Source organism: Idiotropiscis lumnitzeri, chromosome 18, assembly GCF_059441095.1.
Source record: "Idiotropiscis lumnitzeri isolate Australia: NSW breed Sydney's pygmy pipehorse chromosome 18, RoL_Ilum_1.0, whole genome shotgun sequence".
Lineage (NCBI taxonomy): Eukaryota > Metazoa > Chordata > Actinopteri > Syngnathiformes > Syngnathidae > Idiotropiscis > Idiotropiscis lumnitzeri.
The window spans coordinates 7,670,941-7,698,161 of record NC_142408.1 but is presented as its reverse complement, the minus strand read 5'-3'; the positions used below and the strand labels follow the sequence as shown (position 1 = coordinate 7,698,161).

The 27,221-nt window shown below is 41.5% G+C and overlaps 1 protein-coding gene across 1 annotated transcript in view; it reads left to right on the top strand.

Annotated features, from left to right (window-relative positions):
- Positions 1–27,221, top strand: part of LOC148319368 (uncharacterized) — a 55,516-nt gene that overhangs the window by 23,066 nt on the left and 5,229 nt on the right. The window contains exons 9-44 of the mRNA XM_088281717.1: positions 2,304–2,357; positions 2,615–2,659; positions 4,446–4,499; positions 5,943–5,987; positions 9,998–10,051; positions 10,964–11,008; positions 12,233–12,286; positions 12,437–12,481; positions 13,641–13,694; positions 13,841–13,894; positions 14,410–14,463; positions 14,546–14,599; positions 14,766–14,819; positions 14,895–14,939; positions 16,899–16,952; positions 17,040–17,084; positions 17,673–17,726; positions 17,824–17,877; positions 19,139–19,192; positions 19,905–19,958; positions 22,498–22,551; positions 22,646–22,690; positions 23,270–23,314; positions 23,393–23,446; positions 24,510–24,563; positions 24,952–25,005; positions 25,108–25,161; positions 25,499–25,552; positions 25,628–25,735; positions 25,816–25,869; positions 26,108–26,215; positions 26,311–26,364; positions 26,685–26,738; positions 26,830–26,886; positions 26,982–27,035; positions 27,148–27,201. Of these exons, the coding sequence (XP_088137843.1) occupies positions 2,304–2,357; positions 2,615–2,659; positions 4,446–4,499; positions 5,943–5,987; positions 9,998–10,051; positions 10,964–11,008; positions 12,233–12,286; positions 12,437–12,481; positions 13,641–13,694; positions 13,841–13,894; positions 14,410–14,463; positions 14,546–14,599; positions 14,766–14,819; positions 14,895–14,939; positions 16,899–16,952; positions 17,040–17,084; positions 17,673–17,726; positions 17,824–17,877; positions 19,139–19,192; positions 19,905–19,958; positions 22,498–22,551; positions 22,646–22,690; positions 23,270–23,314; positions 23,393–23,446; positions 24,510–24,563; positions 24,952–25,005; positions 25,108–25,161; positions 25,499–25,552; positions 25,628–25,735; positions 25,816–25,869; positions 26,108–26,215; positions 26,311–26,364; positions 26,685–26,738; positions 26,830–26,886; positions 26,982–27,035; positions 27,148–27,201 (1,983 nt within the window). The remainder of the gene's footprint in view (positions 1–2,303; positions 2,358–2,614; positions 2,660–4,445; positions 4,500–5,942; positions 5,988–9,997; positions 10,052–10,963; positions 11,009–12,232; positions 12,287–12,436; positions 12,482–13,640; positions 13,695–13,840; positions 13,895–14,409; positions 14,464–14,545; positions 14,600–14,765; positions 14,820–14,894; positions 14,940–16,898; positions 16,953–17,039; positions 17,085–17,672; positions 17,727–17,823; positions 17,878–19,138; positions 19,193–19,904; positions 19,959–22,497; positions 22,552–22,645; positions 22,691–23,269; positions 23,315–23,392; positions 23,447–24,509; positions 24,564–24,951; positions 25,006–25,107; positions 25,162–25,498; positions 25,553–25,627; positions 25,736–25,815; positions 25,870–26,107; positions 26,216–26,310; positions 26,365–26,684; positions 26,739–26,829; positions 26,887–26,981; positions 27,036–27,147; positions 27,202–27,221) is intronic.

Genomic DNA, 27,221 nt, shown 5'->3' with positions numbered 1-27,221 from the left:
TACTCACCACTTACTCAATACTTTAATTTTTTTTCTGCAGTAATTATTTACTTTTTGTCAATTTATTATTAGGACTACTTTTGACTTGTACTTATTTTCAATAATACTCATATTATTCTGAAGTAACAATTCAATATATTACAACTTTATTTATATAGCGCATTTTACAACAGCTGGAGCTGTAACAAAGCGCTTTTCATATGGTGTAATGTATAGCAGGAAATTAGGACACAAACTTAAACACATATGCAGTAGATCCCAGAAGAACAGCAGAACAGTGACAGTCTTATGTTGAGCCGATAGATAAAGAACATTCAATGGGAGGACCATTATCCAAGCCGCTTAGCTTCATGAGGGTCGCGTGGGTGATGCAGTCGCTGCCAGCCGTCTTTGGGCAGGCGCAATATACATTGAACTGTTGCCAGGCAATCGCACCTAGAGACAATCCAGGTTTCATCTAACGAAAATCTGCTATCTTAATGCTATCATGTACAGTGAAACGACATCGACGGGCTAACGTGAAAAATAGCGTAGATGTCACAGAAATTCCAACCTTCAAACAACTGCTATTTTACACATACAAACGGCACTGACAAACATAGATTGCTTCTGCTGTGTGGTTCCTGGAGGTTAGTTGGGGGCCTTCTCTGCCTTTTTCTTGCTCTTAATTATGCTGCATCTCTTCCAGTAGACCTCAGTGCTGCTTAGCATGTTGCAGCACAATGTGTTAATACACCAAAGGCGTGCAATTAATATGAAAAATATTTAAAACAATCACTTAAACAGCCGTTATATCATGAGGGCATAAAAGATAAACTACAGTATAACAGGGGATTGTGTACTACCATGCGCAGGCAGATGAGATTAGCTCATGATGGTCGAGAGAGTGACATCTGGTTTGTTGTGATACTCTCCAGGATATCAGGAAAACAGTGCCAAAAAAAGAGAAACAGGAACAGAAAGAAGCCAACTGGGCCAAGCGTGTCCCATCCACAGCTGCTTTGTCACGTCTTTTACTTCCAGTCTCGTTTGCGTGATTTATCTCCGCATTCGTCCGCGTTCAACTCACGGAAAAAACTCAATTCAAAGAAGTCCTTCATTTTGCAAATGGGAGTAGATCTGGTGGTTTTTTTGGCCAAGCCAGAAACGACTATTTCAAGTGAGGAACGTCCAAAGTCGACCGTATCCGGGCCGTGTGGTTCATGCCAATGTTGGTATTAAAGAAAGGCCTTAGTCAGTGGTAGCAGAGTGGAACATTGTCAAGTACTAGCCTGTCCAAACATCAGTGGCTCAGTGAGTTCCCAAACTTGTCATCATACGTATAGCTTTGTAGCGGCTTCGCGTTCCATCTTCAAACGCCCCCCACTTTCCCACCGCTGGCGGAACTCTGAGTCACCGTTGAACCTGAATGGAAACTGCCGATCAGTCAGGTTATTGCGCCGTGGCCAGCTGGTGTGCATGACTTGGTTGAAACACACGAGCTGTGCTTACAGTATCTACGTATCAATTATGACTCACAAGTTAAAGCAAAAAAAAAAAAAAAAAAGCCCCAGACAGCTCCTATTCTAAAAAAAAAATAAATAAAAAAAAATCTCAAGACACCACTCTGTATACAGTCTATACAGTCAAACTAACCTACAAAAGACTCATAGACCTCAGTCAGCCGGGTCCTAACTGTAAGCACTTTCTATTTCTCGATTGCGGGAAGGAAATCACTACGCACGGCCGCACATCCCGAGCGCGTCAAAGGAAGTTACACATGACCATGCTTGCGCTCCGACACAAGCTGCCTCTGTGCGTGTTTGTAAGCGTCCTACGCCCTGTTGGTTTCCCCAAAGGAGACCACATCCCTTTTTCCAAGGGCACAAGTTTGGAAACATAGGTTAAACGTTGGATTTCTGTAACCCAACTTAATGTTGAAGCAGTTGAGGCATTATTGTGATTGACAGTCACTCATTTTAATCTTTCCCAAGCACTTTTCTAAATGCATACTGTGCAATTTTAGCAAATCGGCACTGTCTTATGAAAGACGTGTATCTCCAAGATCATTTTATTTTATTTTCACATTCATGGTATATCTGTAACACATAAACAATATTAAAGTAAAAATTGTAAAAAATGGGGAAAAAAAAAAATTAGCATCCGTGCTTTTCACAGGACAGTGAAAAAATGACCAACGGAAGTCATGTACTTTTGTAAGGTTAATGTGTATGCGTCAAAGAGATTTGAAGTCAAGGTTCTGGGTGTGTTCTATCACACCAAGGTCCTCTAACTATGTCTCTCTCTCTCTCTCCCCCTTGCAGGGAGAGCAAGGTCCAGTCGGAAGCCCAGGTGCCAAAGGTTATCCTGGCAGGCAGGTGCAGTAAATCCTCTGCTGTGACTGGTACAGTTGTAGTCAAACCAAAGTGCAATTAGCCTGTGTTGAACAGCTGACCCTGTGTGTGCGCGCGTGTGTGCGCGTGTCTGCGTGTGCGTGTTTGTGAATACTTCTTAGTGATGTATTTCCGAATAAACAACACAAGCTAGTTTATTCCTGGCATTTATTCTCTGTTTGTTTGGAACAAGCAAACAACAAGTGCTGAATGACTCAAATAAAAAAATCTCTTATTTTCAGGGTTTACCTGGGCCAGTAGGACCAGTGGGGCCTAAAGGCGTGCGGGTAAGTCAAATGACTACGTCGGATCAATAAATCCATGTCCCCATGGCAGTGCACTGAGACTTTGACTGTAAATGGAAGTTTTAAAAAGAAAGTCTAATTAGAGGTTACCAGCCATCGGTATGTTTCCTGCACTAGTGCATATACAGAGTGTGCACACGAGTGCCAAATTCATCCACGGGGTTATGTAATGCATCTCTCTGCACACAAAAGCACATTGACACAGGCCTAGTGTAGCACTATTAATAGTCATGTCAACATTGTATTGCTATTTTCAGGACCCTGCAGAGTCGGCCCACTGTAAATAATGTACCTCGTTCAAACAAGTCAGCTTCCGCTGCAGCAAATAGGACAAACATGCACACAAAGTGATGCTAATGTGCAAATAAAGCGTCTTTATCAGATCCTCTTGAAGGCTCCAAAAGTCTATCCCTGCCCCCACTGGCTGGAATTTCCTGTTTGAGCTCAGTATGAGGCCCTGCTGTCTTAAGGAGCCGTTCGAGTCCTCTCGCTCTCTTTTTTTTTTTTTGTCACCTCTCCACTGGGTTTAGAATGGTTTCAGATTTTGACAGGATGATATCCTTGAGCAAAATATCACGCTCATGCAAAACGACTCTAAAATGTTTTATTTTTTAATGTTTCAATAACTGAAACTTTTTTTTTCGTTGAACATGCACTGTCTTTACATGAGTAAAGAGAGAATTAACATTTATTAGGGAAAAACTCAACATTGTAGAACAGTAAAAGTGCTTACAGTATTACTGGGAAATTGATGGAGTAGAAACAAACTGTTAGCTGATAGATGTTAACCATGCTAGTTAGTTAGCTAGTTAATGAGAATTTATTTCTCTAATTGTGAAAAATAATACCAACATTGCAAACATTCATTTCAAGAATGAGTACTCTGGTCATACATCAACATTATCATGTTATGCACAACCAATATCCGGATCCGGCAAAACAGGACGAACCACTTTGTTTGTCCAATGGCAGAACACAGTGGACCCCCACTCTTTGAATAATGACCGGGCCCGACGGTAAATAGTGAGAATCTGCATATATTAGGCTCTTATTGTTTTTGCCATTGAAAAAAACAATAATATTAAAAAAATTAAAAAAAAAACACTTTTTCGCAATTTTTTGGGGCCTTAAAGAAATGCAAGCAGGGGATCAGGTCCTCCAAGTACGCCAGTGCTAAAGAAACCAATATTTGAGCAATTTTCCGATTGAAAAATGGGTGATGGGTGGCCCCCTCCTAAATGTGATATCGTATTGGATGTATTACTTCCTGCCTACCTCACTCTAGGTTAACGTTGCCAACACTGTCGACCAAAGAATAATTAAAAAAAACAGCTCATGGTGTGAACTTTTTGATATTTTGAAATTATGTCCAAACTGAACCCCAGGATACGTTGAAACCGACACGCGGCCCATGCCAATTAACCACTCGACGTCCTCCGTTGTATTTGTGTTGTGGTGTTTGTTTCTCTTTCCCCTTGCACAGTGCGACATCCGGGCCGTCTTCAGAGATCCCTGGCGTGAGGGTATGTGCCCTTGGACTACATCGTGGAAGCCAGCACCATGCAGTCCATGGGCATATACACTTGCCTCATGGCTTGGTTCTTCACGGAGGCCCTCCCCTAACCATGCAGGACCCCCGAATACCAACCCTCTGGAGCCAGTCGGTTCAAAGCTCCCGTTGCATTTATTGTGTTGAGATAACTCACTCATTATCCCCGCTCTCTCTCTCTCTCTCTCTCTCGCTTTCGCTTTCTCTCCTTTGCTGCAGGGTTTCATTGGAATACCCGGGCTTTTTGGCCTCCCTGGGCCTGACGGAGAAAGAGTGAGTGCCTGCCATTGTTTTTTTTTTAAGGCGTTTGTAGTTTAACCCACAAAATATATACTGAACCCCCACTTTATAGCAGACGATAGGTGGAAATCTGCGACGTGAAGTTCATTTTTGCCCCTTCCACATGCTGAGACCACATTTTAAACTTATTGAAAGAAATGTGGAAGTGGTGCATTATCTAGAGTCCATTCCTAAAAAAATGTGGCAGTTGCACTTGAATCTGTCTTGGTTAACACAAACCTACCTTACGTCACTGTAGCCAATGTGAACCGAACCAGAAAATTAAAACCAAGATATGTACCAAATCAAGATTTTTTTTTCGGGCCTACGGTTACCAAATCGACACCCCAAGTAATTACAACCCCTTGAAGGTAACAGTAACTACGATGTGGCCAGCGTTGAAAACAATTTTGACACCCCTGCCTTAACCCGTCTCAGCCTCCCTTTTGATCTGGCTAAAGTTGTCAAGGCTTCCAAAAGACGGGACGATTAGCATAACTTATGACATGCTCCAGCGGGTTGCTTCAGCACAGGAAAGGAAAGCTGTAATCAACTCTGTCCTCGACTTCAAATGCCAGAATTGGACAGTGTCTTAGCTTAGCAGAGGAGACAGAAGTACTTACGCTCTGTGTGTGGCAGTACGCAAAGACCTACTCACGTAAAACAAAAAAAGTAGAGATTGAACTTTTTTACTGAATTGAAGGGGAAAAAATGCCAACTCAGAGTCTGCAATACAAACGGTCATGGCAGATATACAAGCTTAGCTTTAGAAGAGTTGTAGCTGGCAAGTGTGAGAGACCAGTCTCTAAGTTTTGCTGCACTCTATTACGTCAGGTTTAGTTACATTCTCCCCACTATATACTGGGTTTCGTATCTGCACACTGACCACTGTGGAAAATTATTAGACAGTTGAATTTTTTTTTTGAGCCAAGCATCCACGCCAATGACTGACCTGTTACGTTTGCCCGTGCCGCCGGAAATATATGGTAAATGGTCTTTCGCTTGTATCGTGCATTTCCTCCGATTAAGGCCCTCAAAGCGCTTCACACTGCTTTTATATCGACTTGCTGATGACATACCGCCAGCAGCAACTGGTGGTTCAGTATCTTGCTCAAGGATACTTTTACATGGTTACAACTGCTGGGGTTCAATCCCGCATCCTCTCGGTTGGGCAACCAATAAGCTATGCCGCCCACAATATAGTGTAGGGAATATAGTGTAAATGTGTACAAAAGTACGGCTATCCCTTCTAATGTATGGAGTTGAAGTAAAAACAATTTCCGAAAGATAAATGCTCAACTAAATTAAAAATACCTGAAAAATCTACTTCAGTACGGTAAGGAAGTGCTGGAAGTACTGTTTGTCTCGCCTTTCTTTTTTATTGTCTGTTTGTCTCTTCTTCTTTCACCCGCCGTCATTTGTCTCTTTTTTTTCCAGGGCATTCCAGGCGAACCAGGCAAGAGGGGCAAGATGGGTAGGCCGGTAAAGTTTTGTCTCAACATACTTTACAGACAATGTGTCGTATGTGCAAATGTGCTTGGGCGAGTTGGCAGACGGTCACACGTGTCAAGCAGCATTCACTTCTAATCTTCTTGGGATTTCTGCGGTGTTGAGAGCTGTGGTTGTGCGTCGAAAGGTACAAAGTCTGCATGTTACGTCATTGTTCCAGCCGGCTCAGTGTTTCCAGGCCTGTCAGGGGGGTTAACTGGGGTCGAGTCCCAGCAGCCGCACGTCAGGGTCGGGCTTGCAACAAGAAAAAGGCTTTTGTTGAGAGTAAAGGGGCTCCAGGCCGTCTGGAGGAAGCCGTTGCTTTCGCTGTGTGTGTGTATGTGTGCCAGATAGATCACTTTGACAGCGGCTTTCAAAAGTTTTCGAACCCTTAAACACGCGCCGTCAGACCATTCGGCAGATGTTTTTGTTAAACGGGGCAAAATGTAGCCACTTGTGAGCATCTTTTTTGACTCAATTGCCCCATCCTTCAGTGTGCAGATTTGTTTTTGTTAGTAGAACACAGGTCACATTTTTATATGGCTCTTATTGAAATTTGGTGCAACTGGAATAGTAACTGAGATCTCAACATTTGCCAAAAATGGTGCCTCTTGCTTCTATTTTGATGGCGTTTCCCTCCAATGTTCAATGTTTGCTCAATTGGAGTTGATCTCATAAGTGGAGCGTGATTGGTTTGTTGCATGGTACATATTTGTTATTTTGACCCAATACCCCACTTGTTCACTGTCTTTTTGTTTTCATTTTTTCATGAGATTCATGGAGTATATTTTACTGTAAAAAGACAGAGAAAAATATTCCGCTTAAAATTCTAACTAAGTTAATTTTAGGGTGAATTTTATGCTGAATATTTACCCTGAGACCAAATATGGTCTTTTTAGAGTAAAATGTACTGTACAAAATTGACTGTACATATTATATATAAATATATAATAGCCATTTTGAGATAATTTCTATGCCATCAAGACGTGTTCCCATAAGTTTGCTAACATTGCCGTTTGACAAACAAAAAGTATTGCTAAATTAGCTAATGATAACTTAAAAACATACCTGTGATGTTGAACCCTTATGTGACAAAAGACATAAAAATCACTTGGACAATCATGAGCCTCGTAAAAACCGTCATGCAAGCAGACTGTCCCAATAGAAGCTGACGACGACTCTCAGAAGCGTCTCCTATTCCTCCTGAGGCGAGGTCATATAAGCACACATGAACAGGCAGTTATCTCATGCCTCATGGTACTTCCCCACCAACCACTGACATCTCACCATGTCTGACAGCAACATTAGAAAGAGAGAGGAACACAGACGGCTTTCTTATTCCTGCATTAAGGCTTCTATTTTTCAAACATGTAAAATAACGATACCTGCAAAATCGACTTCACTGCAGTTGTAAAGTGTCCGTTACCCCACTGGGACATATACAGTACAGTGGGATGAATTGTGGTCGTCTACCCCCAGCGCTTCAAAACCATGTTTCCAAAACATCAGCACATCCAAGTCAATCGCTGACCCACTTTTGACTCGCTTGTCTGCTGACTGGATGTAAAAGCAGAGATGCACTTAATCCCCGCTGGACCGTGTTCAACTAATAGTTTCAAGTGTTGTACTTGGAATGATCTTTTTTTTTCCCGGCTCACATTTGTCTTTTACAGCACTGGTGACAGTGACGTGAGTCATCTTTTTTGTGGGTGAGCTCCATGCGTCATCCACGTTGGCTGTGCTCTGGTCCAAATGCGTCCAGCTCTTTAGTCTGTCCGACCGCTATTAATGCTGACATGGCATTGATACATTGCTGGAATGCTCTCAAATAGAATGAATGACTACAAGAGATTATTTAGGCATGGTTGCATAATATTTTTCCATTCAAATACAATAAACTCCCACAATGAAGAGGCTTCTATGGCAAATGCAAAGAGAAAATATGTGAGGGTTCACTGTACAGTGGAACTTCTGTAGTTGGCGCAACTGGGAATTCAATGCCATGTGAATATTCGGAATTTGAGCTATATTATTGGGAAAAATACATGCAGTAGGTCATGCCCAAAAGATGAGAAAGACGTAAAATACAAGAGAATTCGTATAGTGTTAAAATATGCTGCACAAAACTGGAGTATAACTTGCCATTATGTGTGACAGCCGTACGGTTCGGGAACTCAATATAACAAGCAACAAAGTTGAAAAAGGTTGAAAATGTTTCCATCGGACAAAATAAATCTTCGGATTTCAATAGGACGTGATACAAGATCTCAGCTCAAGAATATCAAATGCCTGTTTTGCTTTTTCTTTGGCTTTGATGCGACGCTTACTCGAAAAGTTCTATCTGCATTTTTTGCGGTTCTGTGGAAACATCGGCGACAATTAAAAATGTTAGAAAGTAAGAGGCCAGTTTCTGCCTCACAAGCAGGATGAATACATGCTTCAGCTTTTCTCTGGATACTGCATCTTACTCCCTCTTTAATCCCCCCAAAAATGCATGATAGTTTTATTTAAGATTCAAATTGTCCACAAATACTAATGGGTGGATAAATGTTGTTCGTCTTCAGTATATGTCCTGTGATTGGCTGGCAACCAGTCCAGGGTGTACCGCTCCTCTCCTCCTTGTAGCTCTTGTCGTCAACACAATCAATGCATGTTGTTCTCAAGATACGACAGCTCACCCGAGTCATTCATGACGAGAAGCGCTATACAAAGTGAAAGCACTCTGAGTTTGGATGTTATATTGACATCCGCTATTGCGCATTCTGGACAACCTCATCCTAGCGGGTTAGATGGATACGTGATGATTTATTTAGTTTGTTATGAAGACCGTCCACTTTCAGCGACTATTGATGGTAATTACCATTTTTTGGACGGTGTGCGAGGCTCAGAATAGCCTCGCTCGGCCATAATGAGCCTTTTGTCTTAGAAGGCATTGTGCTCTTGTGCCTGCGCGGTTTCTCTTTGCATCGAGCGTGGCCGAGATTAGCCTGCATTTAGTGCTAAATTCATAAAGTAATGCCGTGGCAGCTGGCCTGGCTTGTCGAAAAAGTATAATCAATTTAAATGGGGCCGTTATACTCTTACGTTGCATATTTCAGATGACTCAACTTCTAATGTGAGCTTGGCAGCGCTCATGATCACGTAACAGCGCTTTGTTCAGTTTTTTTTTTTCCCTCACCCTGCTTTAATATTCATTCATTGCTCAACATATGGGAGAGTCTCGTTTACTTTGCAGACAATAGTGAATGTTGTGATTGAGCCTGTGACCAGAAGGCCAACTCTCCATGAATGACAACTGTTATTCTGTCTTTGTTGGACGTTGTGGTTCCCATCTCGTCAAATGCAGACAATTGCTCGCTAAACCTAAGTAAGCATCTAGGATACTGTACCGGTTTAAATCTGCAAATTGTCTCATCACCTGATGTCATACCTACTGGAAGCACCAGAGGGTCTTTTTAAACATACTGGTGCTCTAGAGCTGTGTTTCCTAACCTTTATTTAGCCAAAACACATAGTTTACATTAGAAAAATCGCATAACAACACTCCACCAAACAACAATGTCTGTGCCTAACTAAAATACTTGCAACATGTGCACCATCACCTGTCCAGGTGAACTTAATGTGACCATATCAGTATTTTTGCACAACTTGTTCTTGACCAAGTAGTAGGTGTTAGATCCCTCCGATTTTCCGCCGCACGACTCCTGCAAAGAGAGGGAAAGGCTCTTCTAGTGGACGAGCGTTTAATTGTTCTGGTTATTTGTGTAGGTTGCGGCCATTGTGGTTGGGAATCACTGCGAGCATCTCACTCTTTGACGAGTTGGGAACAGTTGTCACCTTGATTGGCATGCTGGGCTGCCAACTATGAATGAGTTTGAGTTGCTATTTACAGTTCGGCATGCGTTTTTGTAGCCTCTAAAATGCTTTGCTAAAGCAGAACATGGAGCCAAATGAAATTGAGTCGCGCTGTTTGTGTGCATTCATCATCTCTGTGTGTGGTTTAGGGCTTTCCGGGTGACTTTGGAGAGCGAGGACCACCTGGAGCAGACGGAGAACCAGTAGGTCACACGCTCACACCTGTGGAATGCAAACACTTCGATTTCACTTGCACCTCATCCGTGGCGCGCAAATGTAATCAGTGGGGAACACTTTCTTTCCAAATGTCTATCGTAACTACTGTCAACATGACCCCTGAATACAACTTCTGTAAATTAGGTAAACAGAAAATGAATAAGAAAAATGATTCAAAGTTTGTTTTTAAGTCTCTTAATTCTTACCAGTGCTGTATATGTTAATTCCTCTTAAAAAAAAAAACAACTCACTTTACATCAGTCTTTTCAAACATTTTTTTGTTAGCTCATGCTAACAATGCTAACACGCTTAAACCACAGTTGATCCGTTAGAGGGTGATTAAATAGTGACTCCTTGTTTCATCAACTTTAATACTTTTTATAATGTGTAATTTATTGTAATTAGATATTTTCACATTTATATATATATTTTTTTTTCTTTAATGTGTAACAATTAAATTTCTTCAAGGAACGGTGTGTGCTGACTTTGGAAAGAATTGTGGGTCCAGTCAACTAACATTCTTCTACCAATTAAAAAACAAATTGAGTTTAAAAAAAAAAACAAAAAAAAAAAAAACAACATTTTCTATTACTATTTTAAATTAGATAGTTTCTTTTCAACAACAAAAAGTGACAAGTGAATAGAGAAGATTTGTTAATAAAAATAATAAAATAAATATAAAGCTCCAGGGGATAAAAAAAAGACAAAAGATACCTGCAGAGTTTTGAGGAAGCGCCGTTTAGGGAGTTCACCTCTCTGGCTTTGCTCACCAACACACAGCCACCTCTCATAAGCATCCCTGAACACTGAGCCACTATTCTCAGCATGTTTGTTTAAAAAAACACCCCAGAAAAGCGCTCCTTCACTCTTCACCTCACTTGCTCCTTCTATGTGTCCAGGGCCAGATGGGAGCCCCCGGTCCAAATGGAGTTCTCGGATTAATTGTGAGTTGTCCTGATTGCGTGTCTGTCCCCAAAACGCTGGATTTAAGTGAAATCGTAAATGCCTGCGTGAATATAAGTTGACCGTTTTATTCTGTAGTTTTACGGCTGTAAACTTGCCGAAAATAGTGGAGGCGGGCGTACTTGTAATTAGATGTGAAAATACTTTGAATTAATCGTCAATCAAACACATTTTAGCAAATTGCAAAACATTTTTTAAGGCGCCCGCCCGCCCACACACACACACACATACACACATATATAGCCACATAATAGTGTGTGATCATCTTTCGTCGCGTCCCGTCTTCACCCGCGACCAGTCGCTCCTCCCGGTTTATTCTGGGCCCCCGGCGGTGGCAGCAGGCCTGTAATTGGAGGAGCGTGATTATAGCTCTGTTTCCCGCACTTTTTGTCCATTGCGGCATTCGTGTAGCCAGACATGGGTTGAGCATTTAAATGTATGCGAAACAAATGTAAAAAAATGACTTATATGCCCCAAAAAAATTAAATAATACCTTCATTAACTTAACAGCAACATTTTAACATGCCTTCCAGCCATACAAGCGCGGTTCACCACTGTAATGGAGCGGCAGGTGTGTAAAAGCATTTTGACTGATCTTTCATTGCCCACAGAATATTGGTTTATGACAAGATACAGTGAACCTTCGCTTCTTTCACCAGAAAAAAAACGTTTTTTTAGCTTTTTCAATTCTTTAGTACTCTGTAGTAGAACATCAGTTTCTGAACAAAAAGTGGAAAAAGGGATCCGTTTGTGAAACGAATTCCGCTTTTGTGTCACATCAAAAGAGGGAAAGGGCTTTTGATTGCAAATACGTTATTTACAGATAAACAAGTACAACAACGAAACCATGAACGACGCTGAGTCGCCACGTGGCTCGAGTTAAATATCAGCAGTTTCTTTGTGTGGCGTTCCTCTTTTACTTCATGAACTGCTTCATCTTTTTCATAATTGCGACGACATGTACTCTGTTTATGCCATACATCTACTGTACATGAGCTATTCTGTTCGACACTGAAGACCCTAAACATGTCTGACTTGAGCAGTATAAACATCAACCGCAGTGAATGATTTAATTCAACAAACTTAAAGCAAATCTAGCTCGCTAGCAAGCGATCTCTCCAGCTAATTAGCCATCAACAAATTGTGTTATTCCCTTGAAATGATGTAGCCATGATTCTATTTTTTTTCCTGCCTGTTGATGACAGGGTGACATGGGACCTGTTGGCGAGATGGGCCTTCCTGGGCCCAATGGACTGAAGGTATTCCAAACTAGATCCTGATTAGGAAATCTGGGCAACCTTTGCTTTCAGTCTACTTCTCTGGACTATTTCTTATACTAGATGTCTGTATGTATGCACGTGTGTAATTAAACAAAAACAAATAACTCTTGGCTTTGGTGTTTCTTTCAGGGGGTGCCCGGCAATCCAGGAGAACCAGGACTGAAAGGTGATAAGGTGATCTGAATATTCCTGTTATTGCATGTGATGGATGTGTACTTCTTTGGTTTCCCGGCTTTAGCCCTTTAGAGCATTCTTTCGCTAGATCCAACTCTCTCCCCTTCATTTACATGTCAACCTCTAATAAGCAGAAAATATCCAAATGTTTCAAGTCATGTCACTGATTTTAATAATTAAAGCCGATTTTCTACCTTTTACTACATATTATAGCATCACTATGTGTCACTCCCAGAAGAAGTTAAATAAAATGGTCATTTAAAAACATTTTAATGTTAGTCTCAGACAGGCTAACGGAGATTAGCAGATGTTATGGTTATCAAAAACCTTCAAACAGATTCTCGTTTAACACATACAAAGCAAATAACAATACTTACAGTGATATATTCTATGCTCTGTGCGAACAATGTTTATCACTGGAGCTTCGTTTCGGACCTTTTCTGCCTCTTCTCCTTGCTTAATTTCACACTGTACATCTTACGGCAATATGCACTGCTATATGTTGTGGCACAATGCGGTACTGCAGAAAAAACAAAAACAACAACAAAAAAACGGTTGCTTATAAACATTGGCAGGATCTTGATTGGATGGCTTAAACTATGACTAAAAGGTGTCCGATCCCGACCCTCGTCATTTGAAGAGCTCTTTCATCAAAATCCCCTCTTAACATAAATTGTACAATATTTACCACTATTTTCCATGACTGCTAATTTCAAATTCAATTTGTTGTTAAAAATACACTGTGTTTTCAATAATTAAATGCAGTTGTGTATATGTAATAATATGATGAGGTGATTATGCAATTATATGGTTTTCAGTCATAACGGCCCTCCTAGGGAAACCAAACCATAACTACCATGTGGCCCGCGACCAGAATGGGTTTGACACCCCTGCCCTAAACAAACAGCAAAGCTTGGTGGCAGCATGCATCCAGGAGCATGCAATTCCATTTAATCCATGTCTTCGTACAAGACCGAAATAACCGGTGTACTTAAGTGTTATTGGACCACGTATGAGATTGAGGTTCAGATGGCAGACAAGCTTATGACGCAGAAAGACTGTACGCACTGTGTGACTGTTTTGCTACAAAACCAGTCACTTGTACACCAAATGTTCCTCATGTCACTTTGGGTCATCATGTTTCTCTTGATCTCATCAGGGTGACATCGGGCTTCCCGGCGAGCAAGGCGAGATTGGGTTCAAAGGAGATAAGGCAAGCCTTTCAAGTTATTTATTTGTGCTTTATTGTTGACTGCAAATCAGTAAAATCATTTAGTCACAACCTCTGGTCTCCAGGCAGGCAAAAACTCTCCTTGTTTTCATGAGTTTGTCTTGTCATTTTTTGGGGGGGTTGTACAGGGCATCCAGGGAGTTTCAGGACCGCCAGGCCCTCGTGGGAAACCAGGACCCCCGGTTAGTTTTGGACTTCGGATTAATATTCCTACCGTGTCTTCTTCTCCAAAGACTCAGAGAGAGTTGGTGGTTGATTCTGGTCAAAGTTCGGCATCATCATCAATGTTAAACATGACTTAGCATTCTTCTTTTTAAAGGGAATTTGAGTTTGTTTGTTCATTACGTCTGGTGTGACAAAATCATTGGACGGAACCAACCAATTCAAGACCTTCTTGGTAGACTTCCAAGAAGTCTTCTGCTTTGCTCGTTTTTCTCCATTTCACATGAATTTAAGATGACCTACTCAGCCAATCCGAGCCCATGGTAGCACAGTTCTGACTTGCTCCGGTTGTGAGATGTGATCCCATCCAACTGAAAAAATGAACAGGACCAGTTTGTCTCGAAACAACATTTTGCATGTCTTTAATTTTTCACTGTGTGAATGCATACCAAACCAAAGTGAATCGGACCATCATCACCTGATTTGAATCAGGGAAAGCGTATTGGAGATGACAAATTCTCTCGATGTGTTGCAGGGCAGTCTGGGCGACAAAGGTCCCGATGGCTCACTAGGACCATTAGGCCCCGAGGTGCGTGTTTACCCACGTTGCATTGCTCATTTGTGACCGTTACTCAAGCAGAATTCTGACCAAGTAGAATTGATCTTGACAGGGTTTCCCTGGCGACATGGGACCACCTGGAGAGAATGGCCTTGAAGGACCAAAGGTGAGAAAGACCATTGTGTGTAGATTGTGGCGAAAGAAATGCACCTGTGAAGGTTGTCATGCATTTTTGGTTCATCCTGAAATTTCACACAAAAGCCCAATATCCCTAACATGTTGTGAGCAGTGTGTTTTTTTTTACTTAAACGTGCGTATTTTCTCACACTAAGGGAAAGCTAGGCACCAGAGGTTTACCGGGGCCGCAAGGGTTACCTGGCCTGGAGGTAAGTCATGTCAGCAACAACATTTTTCAAAATTAAACAGATTAACAGCCTAAGACAAAAATGATCTTTTTCCAGGGAGATGAGGGCCCGATTGGGCCTCCGGGACTGACAGGATTTGAGGTGAGTTGTGATCTCATCATGTCACTCTTTGGACGACAATTTGAAGTATTGCCGATAATGAGTACTTGAATCCTCCAGTTGTGCCGAAACGTTACATTGGAATTTATTTCCACTGTCCAGTTAGCATTGGAAACCTTTTTGTTCTTTTTGACAGCCTGCTACCAGTCACACCTTGTTGTTGTTTTTTTCCGGCACAAGGATCGTTTTGGACCATCGGTCTCAGAAATCGAGACTGAATCGAATTTAGTAGCCCTACTCTTTGGTTTGATGACATCACATCATCGTACAAACAGTTGCAAAAACACATTTCTTTTCCCCCATTCACTCTTGTATATTGCATAGCGCAGTCATTTTGAATTTCAAGAACTTATGATCCCCTGTTTTGGACACAAGTTGGTGATAACCTTCACTTCGTTGTTGACTGTGGAGATTTATCGCAAGCGTAAAAAGGCTGTAGGATGTTAATGGATGAGAGAGAGAAGACGACCGAGTGCCAAAGTGGACTTAGTTGTTGGAAACATGCCTTTTCTTGGATTTTCCCCGAGTCAGTTGCTTTGATGATCCCAGATGGGCTTGCGTGGGTTTTTTTTTTTTTTTTTTTTTTTATACATCCTGCATTTTTCACTCAAGCTACCAACACCCGCAACCCCCGCTGATTCATCCGGGTCGGACCCCCTTCGTTCTTCTTTGTGATGGGGGAAGCGGTGGATGGCTCGAGTGATCTCTGTCCAGGTGGCACAAATCCCACTTCTCCACCTCAAAGGGAGGACGTTTAAGCATTTATTCGATATCCTTGATATCCCGCGCAAGATTCATGTATTCATGCTGAATATCAAAAAAATACTCCTAATCCTATATCCTTGATATCCAGTTCTTCAACAGTGAGTTGCTTAAAATGTATTGAACTTGAAATGAGCTCAACTGTTCTTTAAAAAAACACAACTATAACCATACAAGTATTTTTTTTATTCTGCTACTAGTGGTACTTTTAGCGTACCAGTATGACCTTAAACTGGATCGCCAGCATATCAAAATAGGCTCCTAATTCCTTCGTATCCTTTTTAAAGTCTATGTATAAGTACTGGACACTCATCCTCACCACTTGGGTAATTTGGCATCATAGCAGTGCGCCAACTGCATGTTAGTACTAAAGCAAAATTGTGCACTAGTTAACATCAGCGCATTGCTAGTACTACCTGTGACATTATACAAAATTTAATTTCAATTAAATTGTAAATTAAATTCACTTAGATTAAATTCTAGTTTTCCCACTAGTGTGTAGAAATGTACAGCTATCAACTGTCATAGTTGTTCCACTAGTGTTCTTAATTAATTGATATCGCTGATACCCATTTCGCGGTTGTACTAGTAACCCAAATGTGGCACTCGTTCTGGAAAATAACTAAGAAGACAGTTGTTCTACTAGTGCACTGAATTGTTTTACAGGTGAGGACAAAGAGCGTACTTGGACCTCAAACTGGGCATCACGAATATCAAATAAACATTTAATGACTTCTCATACACCTCGTCATCAGACAACAATTTTTTTTGTTTGTTTTGTTTTTATTAGGATCACTACAGTCGAGTTATGACACTGAACCTTTTTTTTTTTTTTTGATTCTGTGCTCCAGCGGGGTTGAATTAAATGTTTCATGACATGAGAGGAGCTCACCGCTCTGGAGTCCAATCCTGGAATCCCTGAGTCATTTCATTCAGAGGATTTACGGCTGGTAAAAAAGCACTTAGTTCCCCTCTTAACCTCAGGAAAGATTGTCAAGAACATGCCAGTCGGCAAAAACACCTTCACATGGTGCCAAGAGTGAGACAGGGCTGCGTTACCTGCACAGACGACAACATCTGCCGACTTACCGCAAGCTGTCAAAGGCAGTGATTCAGCGCCCTTTTCTGTTTATTTCTACCCCGAATATTCTGAGACGATTAATGTTGTGCCCCGTTTAGGGTCGACTGGGCAGAAAAGGATTCCCCGGGAAGGTCGGGCCTGAGGGAGTGAAGGTGTGAACGCTTGCGTTTTTGTTTGCAAGCAAAATGTTTTCAGCCCGTCTTTACACGAGTTTAACGGAGTGTGTTTGTATTGTACAGGGCGAGACTGGCATCACAGGAAAAGTTGGCGCCATGGGAGAAAGAGTAAGAAACTTTGCACGACTGCACGTTTCATTTTTAACCTCATTGGCCATTCACTTAATGTGACCTGAAACTTAAGATAAAACAAAGACAATTACATCTTGTGCTTTGTATATTTAAACCTAGCACAAGTCGCACGACGCTAACAAATGATACAAAACGCCACAGGCTGGCCAAAATAAAATAGCATTGATGATTCACCTTTTGAAATGTGGACAGACTCGAACGATACTCACTGGCATATATTATTTATCCTCTGTGAAGCTAAACCAATCTTATGAGTCTGTGTTATACTGCCCCCACGTGGCCATGACATGCAAAACCAGATGAAGCAGCATGATGATTTGGCAAAAACAGTTTGATTCCTTTACATTCCATCCAATTTCATCATTGTGTGTTTTTGCAAAGTAAAATACAGGTAAAATGCTATTTCAAATCAACATAGCCAGGGAAATGTTTTGTGACAAAACATTTGTCACATCATTTGCAAGGCCAGGACAGTCCCCTCAAAGCCGACTGATTCCAACAGGGCCAAATAGCTTCCTTGTAATTCTTGACCAAAGCAACTGTTTAAATGTGTGTTTGTTTCAGGGCTTGGTGGGTTTCATCGGACCTGTGGGCGAGGTTGGAATGGCCGGAGAGAAGGTAACTTTCCGTGTGGATTCCTAAAAAAACAACACCGCTCATCACAGAGGCAGCTTTTTTTCCTCTCGACCTGAACGCTGCGCTTTTGTGTTCTTAGGGGGACCGAGGCACCATGGGTCTTCCCGGACCACCTGGAGAGAAAGGTTCAGATGTAAGTCACATGATGATGAATTTTGTTTAGGGCGGTGTTGTGCTCGATGGGGACCCTCAGTTAAAATTTGTGGGCTATTCCCCTGGGAATACCTTGATGTTTTTGATGAGGAAGTAGGAAGACATTGGACCATGTCCTCTCAAAAGCCCAAAGATCCGGTTGTTGGAAAACTCTCCAACAACCGTGACTGATCACGTCCAATGACTTTCCCTCATGGATTCTATTCATGCAAGCAGGAAGTATTCATTGGAACAGTCCAACAAAGATTCACTCGAGAAAAAAAACCTCATGTGCCACTTGTGCACTCGTCTGACTAGCGGACACTTTGACATGTGATACACTAAGTTACAAATCTGTACATGAAAGTTGAAAATCCACAATATATCGTACTTTTTTTAAAAATATAGTTTTACACCTCCCACACGCTTTAAACACATTTTAAAACACACTTTTGTAAAGTATACCTTACTGCCTCCTTTCACGCTTGCTGGCTCAGCTCTCCAAAAACGATTTAGCATGCTTGCTTGAAGCTGTTTATTTGTCACTGCTAGTTAATGTTTAAAATGTTTTAAACTGCCTCATTAAATATTATCAACATGAAATATTTTGTATTTAAACACCAAACTGTTCACCTAAACCACATCATTTCTTGAACAAAAAGATATATTAATATAACGTAAAACGCTATAGACAGGCTCAAGGAAATTACAGTAGATGTCATTATTAACCTTCAAACCACTGCTACTTCAACACACAAAGCAGCAGCACGTAAAAAGGAAGATAGGGTTGCCGATCCACAATGACCTCCACAGGCTCTCCTCATCTTATTTCAACTTCAAAGCGCTTCTCTGTTTCTGTTTGAATCTTCCACTTGAGAGCTCAGCATGTTGCAAAAAAATGAAATTGTGCTCTCCATTCTTGACAAAGTTGGGGTTGAAGGGTCAATGAAACCACTTAGACCCTTCACCCCCCTGCTAAAGGAATGTCACTTTTTCACCTCATTTTTCTGGGTCGCTGTTCTGTATTGAATGCGAGTGACACAAAATGCGGCACTGGGGGAGTTTTGGCACCAATATTTTGGCGGAGGAAAGATGTCACACAGGTGGAATGGTGGCCGTGTAGAAGGCAATACTGCAATGCTAGGACACGCCATACCAGATGTGACACTGTCTCCTGATTTGTGCAATGACATTACAGTCATCTACGATTTGTAATGTGGTTAAGTGTAACAAATTGATGGCATCAATTTTTTTGCTCACAGGGTCACCCAGGGACACCAGGGGAGACTGGGCCGACAGGACCACCAGGAAGACCAGTAAGTCGTCACCTGTTTGCTAATTGTGTTGCTATGGAAAGCCTTCGTGCACCCTAGTACGTCCTCTACTAGTCTGCTGAATTGTCATAGTAGTTGGGACAAAGAACAAACTAGTACATAGACCTAAATCTGGATGTAGAAAATCCACAAGACTTTCCATAGTGACGTTCCATCGCAGTTTGATCTCTAGTCACAATTGGATCAGAATTCAAGACCTGCTAATAGCTGTAAAGCTACACAGGAAATTGCCGTTTCCATTTGTCCATTCACTCCCAAAAATGTCTTTAGTGATGCTCTGCGGCCAAACTTGATCAGGCGGCCTCCCGCTGAACCCACATTACCCTCACGCCACTCCAAATTGAAAAGACTTACAACCAATTAGAACCCCCCCCAAGACATCATCACCGTGGCCTTGGATCGAGCCAACTCGGACCAAGCGAGCGTCGGTTGCGGCAGAAGGTCACCGAGCCACCAAAGCAAATATAAACACAGAGCAGGGGGCGCGCAGCAGGGCGGGATTCCACCACATGGCCGTTTAATTGGCAAGAGTGACACATCCAACAACAAACCTCGAGGTCACGCTGGTGCGCCCCCTCCCTCCCGCCTTCCTTTGTGCCTCGGGGTTAACATGCCGGGGGTCTTTGTGCTGTGTCAATGTGAACCTTTGTTTTGTCTTTCTTCCGCTTATTCTGTGTTTTCTTTTGTTTTTCAGGGACCCGCCGGGGCGGCAGGTCCTGCAGGTAGCAGAGGAACCAAAGGCCTGCGGGTTCGTTCCATTTATGCTTTTTTTATTGCTTAGCTTGGATCGTCCCATCTAGAATTTATCTATAAAAAGGGTGAACTGAGTTCTAAATTCCTCATTCCTGCAAAATGTTTGTTTTTCTCCTCCCAAACATATAAATACTTTTTTTTATATACGGTAATTTTACACATTGCACTTGCTATAAAAACGATTTGAAATACACTTTTTTCAAGTATAACATCACTTTGATGAAATTCAAAGAAGACTCGCTCGCACTGTTCTCCAGTTGATGTTGACTGTAAAACAATTTCAATCAATGATTTCATCTCATGCAAAATGCCTCAGAGGGGCTAACGAAAATTAACATTGACGTTACCGTAATCAGAAACCTTTAAACAACTGCTACTTGAACACGCATGGAGCAGCAACGCATACATTCAGAGCATGTAGCAAAACTTGTATTTATTCTCTCTACTCTGTGGGAACAATGTCCATTACTGGAGCTTCGTTTTGGACCGTCTCAACTTCTGTCTCTTCTGTCACAAATTTTGCGTTTAATGACCAATTGGCTTTAAAAAAAAAAGAAAGGAGTTAGAGAGAGCGACAGAGACATCTTTTTATTTCTTTAAAAGTCACTGCTCGTTATGACTGCTCGGGAGAGTTTCGAGACAGGCTTGCAATTCTCACAAGAGCGTCACATGCCAAAAACTACTACTACACGGTGCAGCGTGTAAATCTTCGATGAGTGATGGATTCCCTCATACGCCGCTCGGCACACGGCCAACCGCGCACACACGCAAGCTACTGTACCGAACTTGGAAGGGGGGAACCCAAATTTTGCAGTCTTGTGTGAATTGGAACCAGGGAACGTGTAAAACGAGACTCGTGACAAGCCCTCAACATTCGTCATCTTCAAAATGGTTTCAGATACAAAACTCGTGTGAATTAAAAACCTTTTTTGCTGAATAGGATCGTATAATAAATGATAACTAGATTGACCCTCCAAACAAATTAAAGGGGATTGACAATAGCATTTACATATTAATTACAACTCATTCAAACTAAATTGGATTTGACAGATATGGTTGCATACCAACATCGAATCTGAATCGGATCCAAATCATAAGAAGGAGCTGAATGGCAAAATTCACAACGTGTTTATTCCACGAATGGCCCAACTAATTTCTTGCTTCAATTCGAATTGGGACTTAAACAGCCTTTTTCATTGTACTCTTTGCATTTTGACCCACCTAACAACAGAGTTTAAAGAGGAACTAGCAACCGAGTTTCGAGTGCCACCACCAGGTTGCAACAGAGCAAGACACATATGGATGTGCATTCAGAAGTTTAAAGGTCAAATTAAATTCACTTGTCAAGGTCAGAGGCATGCGGAAATTGCTCCCCAAAGCCCAATATCCCAAACCTCTTTATGGGAAATATATTTATGTACTTTCCCCTGTGATACAGGCTGACCAGGCTATGTAAACAATAGCAGCATGCAGCAGGTACCCCAGACAGGAATGTTAATGAACCGACGTTCTACCTAGAATCTAATAATAGGCTTACAGTATTTGGAGCTTTCCGGAGGCTTGCGGGGCGATCACCCAACTACACCTAGTCGTCATCAAGTCTTTGCCATCTGTTTTTGCTGTCACAACAAAAATGTAAATAGTGGTTCGTGAATGGGCATGGTACGGGTTGGTCTGTATGGATGTAATTACTTTGATTACATTTTGACGACGTTTGCTACGATGCAAGCAAACAGTCGTGGTGTTTTAGGGTTCCGGCTAAAGCAGAATATGAGAGTATTGCTTTGGCGCCCTCTTGTGACGTCTTGGTGCCAAGGAACTCTGTTCGTGTGAGGGGAGGAACTTCATTTAGACAGGCCAATCTCGTTGCACACTTGAGTGCAATGACAATAAAGGGATTTCTGATTCTTATTCTGATTCTCTGATTCTGAATTGCCAGTCTCATAGCTTTGCCACTCTGGTTTGAACCAATTAGTCAACGAGTCAACCGCGTTGACCTTTAAAGGTTGAAATTGACGAACCACTAATGCCATGTATTTGTTTTTGGTATCCTGCTTTATATCGGAGACTTTTGGCTCGTCCATCTTTGGCCGTCACCGGGCTAAAATGCTAAAGGGAGACAAAGTCTTCAAATAGTGGGAGATGGGAATAGCTGTTAGCTCCTTGTATCGTTTCTTTTTTTGTTTGTTTTTGTTTTGTTTTTTGAAAGTTAGATTTCATCAGCATTTTTCTGCCCTCTAATTGATGAGTCAGTGCAAAATTTGTTCCAAACTTTGACAAAAGAACACATCTGCAGCACTCTGACACTGTATTTTTTTTTAAAAAAAGAGAGAAAAGTATGATTGTAAAAATGTTGAAAATGAACTACATAGCAGTTAATGTTTTTAAGTCGTGTTGATGGTTTCTCTAATTGTGACCTGATAGCAGTGATGAATGAAGTCCACACTGAGGGCACAGGTTGCAAGTGCAACCTCTGGCTGTGTTACAGTGACATCTATTGGTGATGTGATACATGTCTCCTGTGATGCTTTCAGGGTGCAACGGGGCCTGACGGTCCAACGGGAGAGACGGGGTCAGAGGGCAAGAAGGTAAAAAAAGAGAGCCTCAACGCTATTCGCCATTGAGGAAATGAACTGCTAAACGGGGGGAGTCGTATATAATGTTCCCTCTCCTTGCTTGCAGGGTCCAGACGGTCCTCCAGGAAAAAATGGCTTCCCCGGACCCCAGGTGAGAAGGCACACTGGGGCGTGTCCACATTTCATTTAATTTTGCTGCCAGAATGATGTTCCTTAGGGGAGTGTAACGAGTAAAAGTGATTTAGAATGCACTTAAAAGCCAACAGACGAGTGTTAGATTGGGGATGGGTCGCATCAGATTCACAAGCATGAATACAAAGTGCACTTCAGTGCAGGAAACTTGTAGATGTACAGCCTGACCTGTAATATTTGAAGCACTAATTTAGCCATTTTTCCCTAAAAGTGGTTCATTAAAATAGATTTTTTTTATCACTAATTTAGTCATTAATTCTGTAAATATTTAGGCAGTAGATTTATTTTGAGTAATGAAATAAAACATGTTAATGAAATGAACAATTTCACACATACACGTAACACTTCAACCCGCCGCCAATCATTAAAAAATTAAGAGAAAGAATTTGGGGTCAATTTTGCACCTCCCACACGCTTTAAACACAACTAAAAAGTGATGTGACTTTTAGACGACTTTGATGAAAAAAAGAATAATTGATTGAAGTTTGTTACCTGGAACTTGTCTAAATGTATGCAACTTTTTGTTGTGATCCTCCAGGGCAAAATCGGGGAGTCTGGGGAAACAGGGCCTAAAGGTTTTCCTGTGAGTTTCCACAACACTACAGAAAATAATTTTCTGGGTTGAAAAAAACTCATATTATTTTTACTCTTCCATCACAAGGGTGTCCAAGGGCCATCAGGGTCACCGGGGGACAAGGGGATCGCAGGCGATCAGGTACGAGTCTTGTTATCCTCGTCAAGCTTCAAGCTCTTATTTTTGCGCTTTTTCTTTTTTTTCCTTTTTTCCCCAGGCTCTAAAATGTCATATTAAAGCCGCTCTTAAATCATTGTACATTTCCTGTCCTTTTTAGGACCATATTTACTCGCTTTATTGGATTTTCCTTGGCAGCAAACAGCTTTCTTTGCCTTCCGTTGCGCACTTTTGCTCCAAAACTGGCTTTACAACTAGGAAGGATTTTAGTGCGAGCAAAATAACGTCTGCTGCATTCAAGGCTTCCTGTAGACTATCCATAAAAAAAATGAAATTATACAACATACTTGGTGTTAAAACATGGGCTTAAATTTGTGCCAGAATTAAATGAATGAAGCCAATTAAATATGTGAGGGTTAAGTATATCATTCAATAAATTGTCTTTTTTTTTCTTTTTATTGTGAGATACGTTCAATAGAACCTATACGATAATTATATACTTAAAATATTTCCGAAACAGTGTTTAATATTTTATGGCCATGTTGTGTAATGTAATTTATTTTAATACATTTTCCAATTAGTAGATGTTTTTTATTGTGTTTGTGTGTTTATGTTTAATGACATTTATAGTGATAAAAATTCATTGTTGGGCTTTTTGAGTTTATATTTAAGGTAATTTACTTGCGTAAATATTTACTGTAAAATATGATGCAGAAATAAAATTAAAGGAACACGCAGTGCAACGCGAAATAAATGAGCTTGTCAAAATCACGCGTAAAACAAATCTATCATAGTTTTATCGTTTTAATTTTATTTAGTTTATTAGTTATATGATTCATTTAAGACATATGTGTGGTTAGCAATAAAGGTTATATTTTTTATTTCATTTCATGACAACATTTTAGAAGTCTACAACTTCTTAGCTATTCAAATGCTTTTAAATGCAAAATTAAAATCCTGTTGCAACAAGTGAAAGCACTAAATAAATAAAAATGTTTTGCATTGTATTGTATTGTATTAGCCATGCAAATGGTATATTTTGCTGTTACTATATTGGTCGTTAAAAGGGTGTCCTTGTCGTCCACAGGGGACGCCTGGGCCGCCGGGGACTCTGGGGCTGTTGGGAGAAATTGGCCAAAAGGTGAGCGTAGTCACCCATCCATCGATTATTTGAAACGCTTCTCCTCACGAGGGCCGCAGGGGTGCTGGGGCCCATTCCAACTTTCTTTGGGGCAGTAGGCGGGTACACCCCTGCATCACTTAAGTTTCATAAAAGATGCACTGTGAAAAGTAGGAAAATGTTCAAACACAGTGACTTGAAATTTGTAGTAAGTAACAAACCTATTTTTACAAAGGTAGGTGGAGTACAAAGTACAGATATCTCTGTTCAAATGTAGGGGATAAAAGTCAAAAGGTGTCAGAAAAATTAATACTCATGTGAAGTACAGTTACCTGGAACATATAGTGAGTATTTATACTTAGTTTTCACCACTGTGTGTAAGAGTCGTTATCCCATTTTTTCTCATCAGGGACCTCCGGGTAGCGCGGGAGAACCAGGACTGCCAGGCGAGCCAGGGGACAAGGTAACACTGCCACACTTGTAGTGACACTTAGTCATTGATATTCTGAATTGTACAAGAGAAAAATATTGATGCGTGTGTGTGTGTTTGTTGCACGTGTGACAGGGAGCCATCGGTGCAGACGGGAACATCGGCGAGCAGGGACTCCTAGGCCCTCGGGTATGCTTGTCAGCAGCAAGGAATATCTTCTCTACTGAGTTGAATATTCAATTCAAACCGATCTTTTTTTTTTCCCAGGCTCGGGTATCATGTTACACCTTTTTTTTTACAACTCAGTTGTTTCTATAGCATTTAATTCCGAGTCACATGAAGTTTTAACAAAAATGGCATTCTTGATGTATTTTAGTATTTGTTTTTATTATTATTGGCTTACTGGTCCTCACACGTTGTTATGCACTATTCGAGAAATTATACAAGATAATAATTTGTTGCAAATTATTTTGCACAATATGAGAAGGTCTGCTTGAAAGTATTGTTATGTGTCGTGTGTGAACAGGGCGAGCCAGGTCTAGAGGGGGAGGCTGGTCCCGCTGGTCCTGATGGAACTAAGGTGACTGGAATGGAAAAGCGCAGCAACTGACCATTTTGGTACGGACTCCTAAATAGTGTCCTGTGTTCATGCCAGGGTGAAAAAGGGGACATGGGCCAGGAGGGTGACAATGGTGAAAAGGGCGAAACTGGTTTAAAGGGAAAGGAAGGCCCACCTGGTAGTCCTGGAATCCCTGGTGTCAGAGTAAGAGAGTTTCTGATTGTCTGAATATGCTCAACATCCTTAAAAAAAATTCACATCATGGTTTGATTTTGATTTTTTAGGGCCAAGAAGGCAAATGTGGTAAAATTGGAGAAAGAGGCAAACTTGGTCCAAAGGTTAGTCATCATCTTGTCGCCCAATTACAAGGAAATGGCTCAGTCTTTCTAAGATTTTGGGCTACTACATACATTCCAGATCATAATGTGCAACTGATGAAAAACTGCAATTTAGAGAGCATAGCAATAAAATGTGTAATAGTTTAAATTTCCACGAGCTTTAAACACATGAAATATTTTTAAAACACACCGATCGTAATTCGAAAACACTCAACCTTAAAAAACGTGCGTATTTTAGGGTGCCAAAGGTCACCATGGTCACCTTGGAGAGTCCGGAACAGTGGGCAAGACGGGCCCACAGGGCAGCGTTGGGCCCAAAGGCTCCAGAGGGACCATCGGACACGTGGTAAAGTAGATCTCTTGTCCCATTGTTTCATTACTACATTTGGACAAGACAATACCTTCTTTGAACGTTACTATGGATTGTTGTGTCTCTTTTAGGGAGCGCCAGGTCGAATGGGTCAACAGGGGGAAACGGGTCTTTCGGGTTATGAGGTACAATAAGAGTCTTCATAAAGATCACCATTGCTTAACTTGGGAAGCGATTTGGGCATTTATTCCATATCCTTTTGGTATCCACATTAAAGATCAAGTGTGAGGTACACTTGGATAAACATTTTCGGAAATTATTTCACACTTGATCTTTAAAGTCCATGTAAGAGTAGACTCTTGACCGGATGTCTATATGTGCCCTGACATTGGCTCGCAAACAGTCGATTCTATGGCTAAATGTTGTAAAAATGAATTTAGACGTTCGTTAAACACTATCCATTGTCATGTAATGTATTTTGCCGTTTTTCTGCTTTTCCACCAAGGGCCATCAGGGACTGTCTGGCCCAATGGGGCGTCCAGGACCAAAAGGTGAAAAGGTACGCCTAAACTCTCTGTGGAACACTTTTTGTTCGTCTTCGGTATGCAGCATTGTGTCGCTAACCTTTTGTCCTTTTTGTGCACACACAGGGCGAGCAGGGCGATGACGGCAAAACCGAGGGTCCTCCTGGTCCTCTAGGTGACATAGTAAGCCACACCCTGACTTACTCATCGCGTGTGATGTTGAATCCATCTGCCAAATGTAGGCGTCTTTTACTCACTACCCTGCATCGTTCTCACAGGGTCCTCCGGGCGACAGGGGAGAGAGGGGGGAACCGGGCCACCCTGGCTACAAAGTGAAATTTCAATTATTTACACATTCAACACATATTCAAATGAAAAGTGGCCTGATGCTATCACGGCAATTCCATTTCGTGAGAGCTCATCAGGTGGGCATTGTTTTGCCAGGGTCAAGTTGGTGTGGATGGAGAACGAGGCCGAGCCGGTGCTTCCGGACTTCCTGTGAGTGTGTCGCCACATAT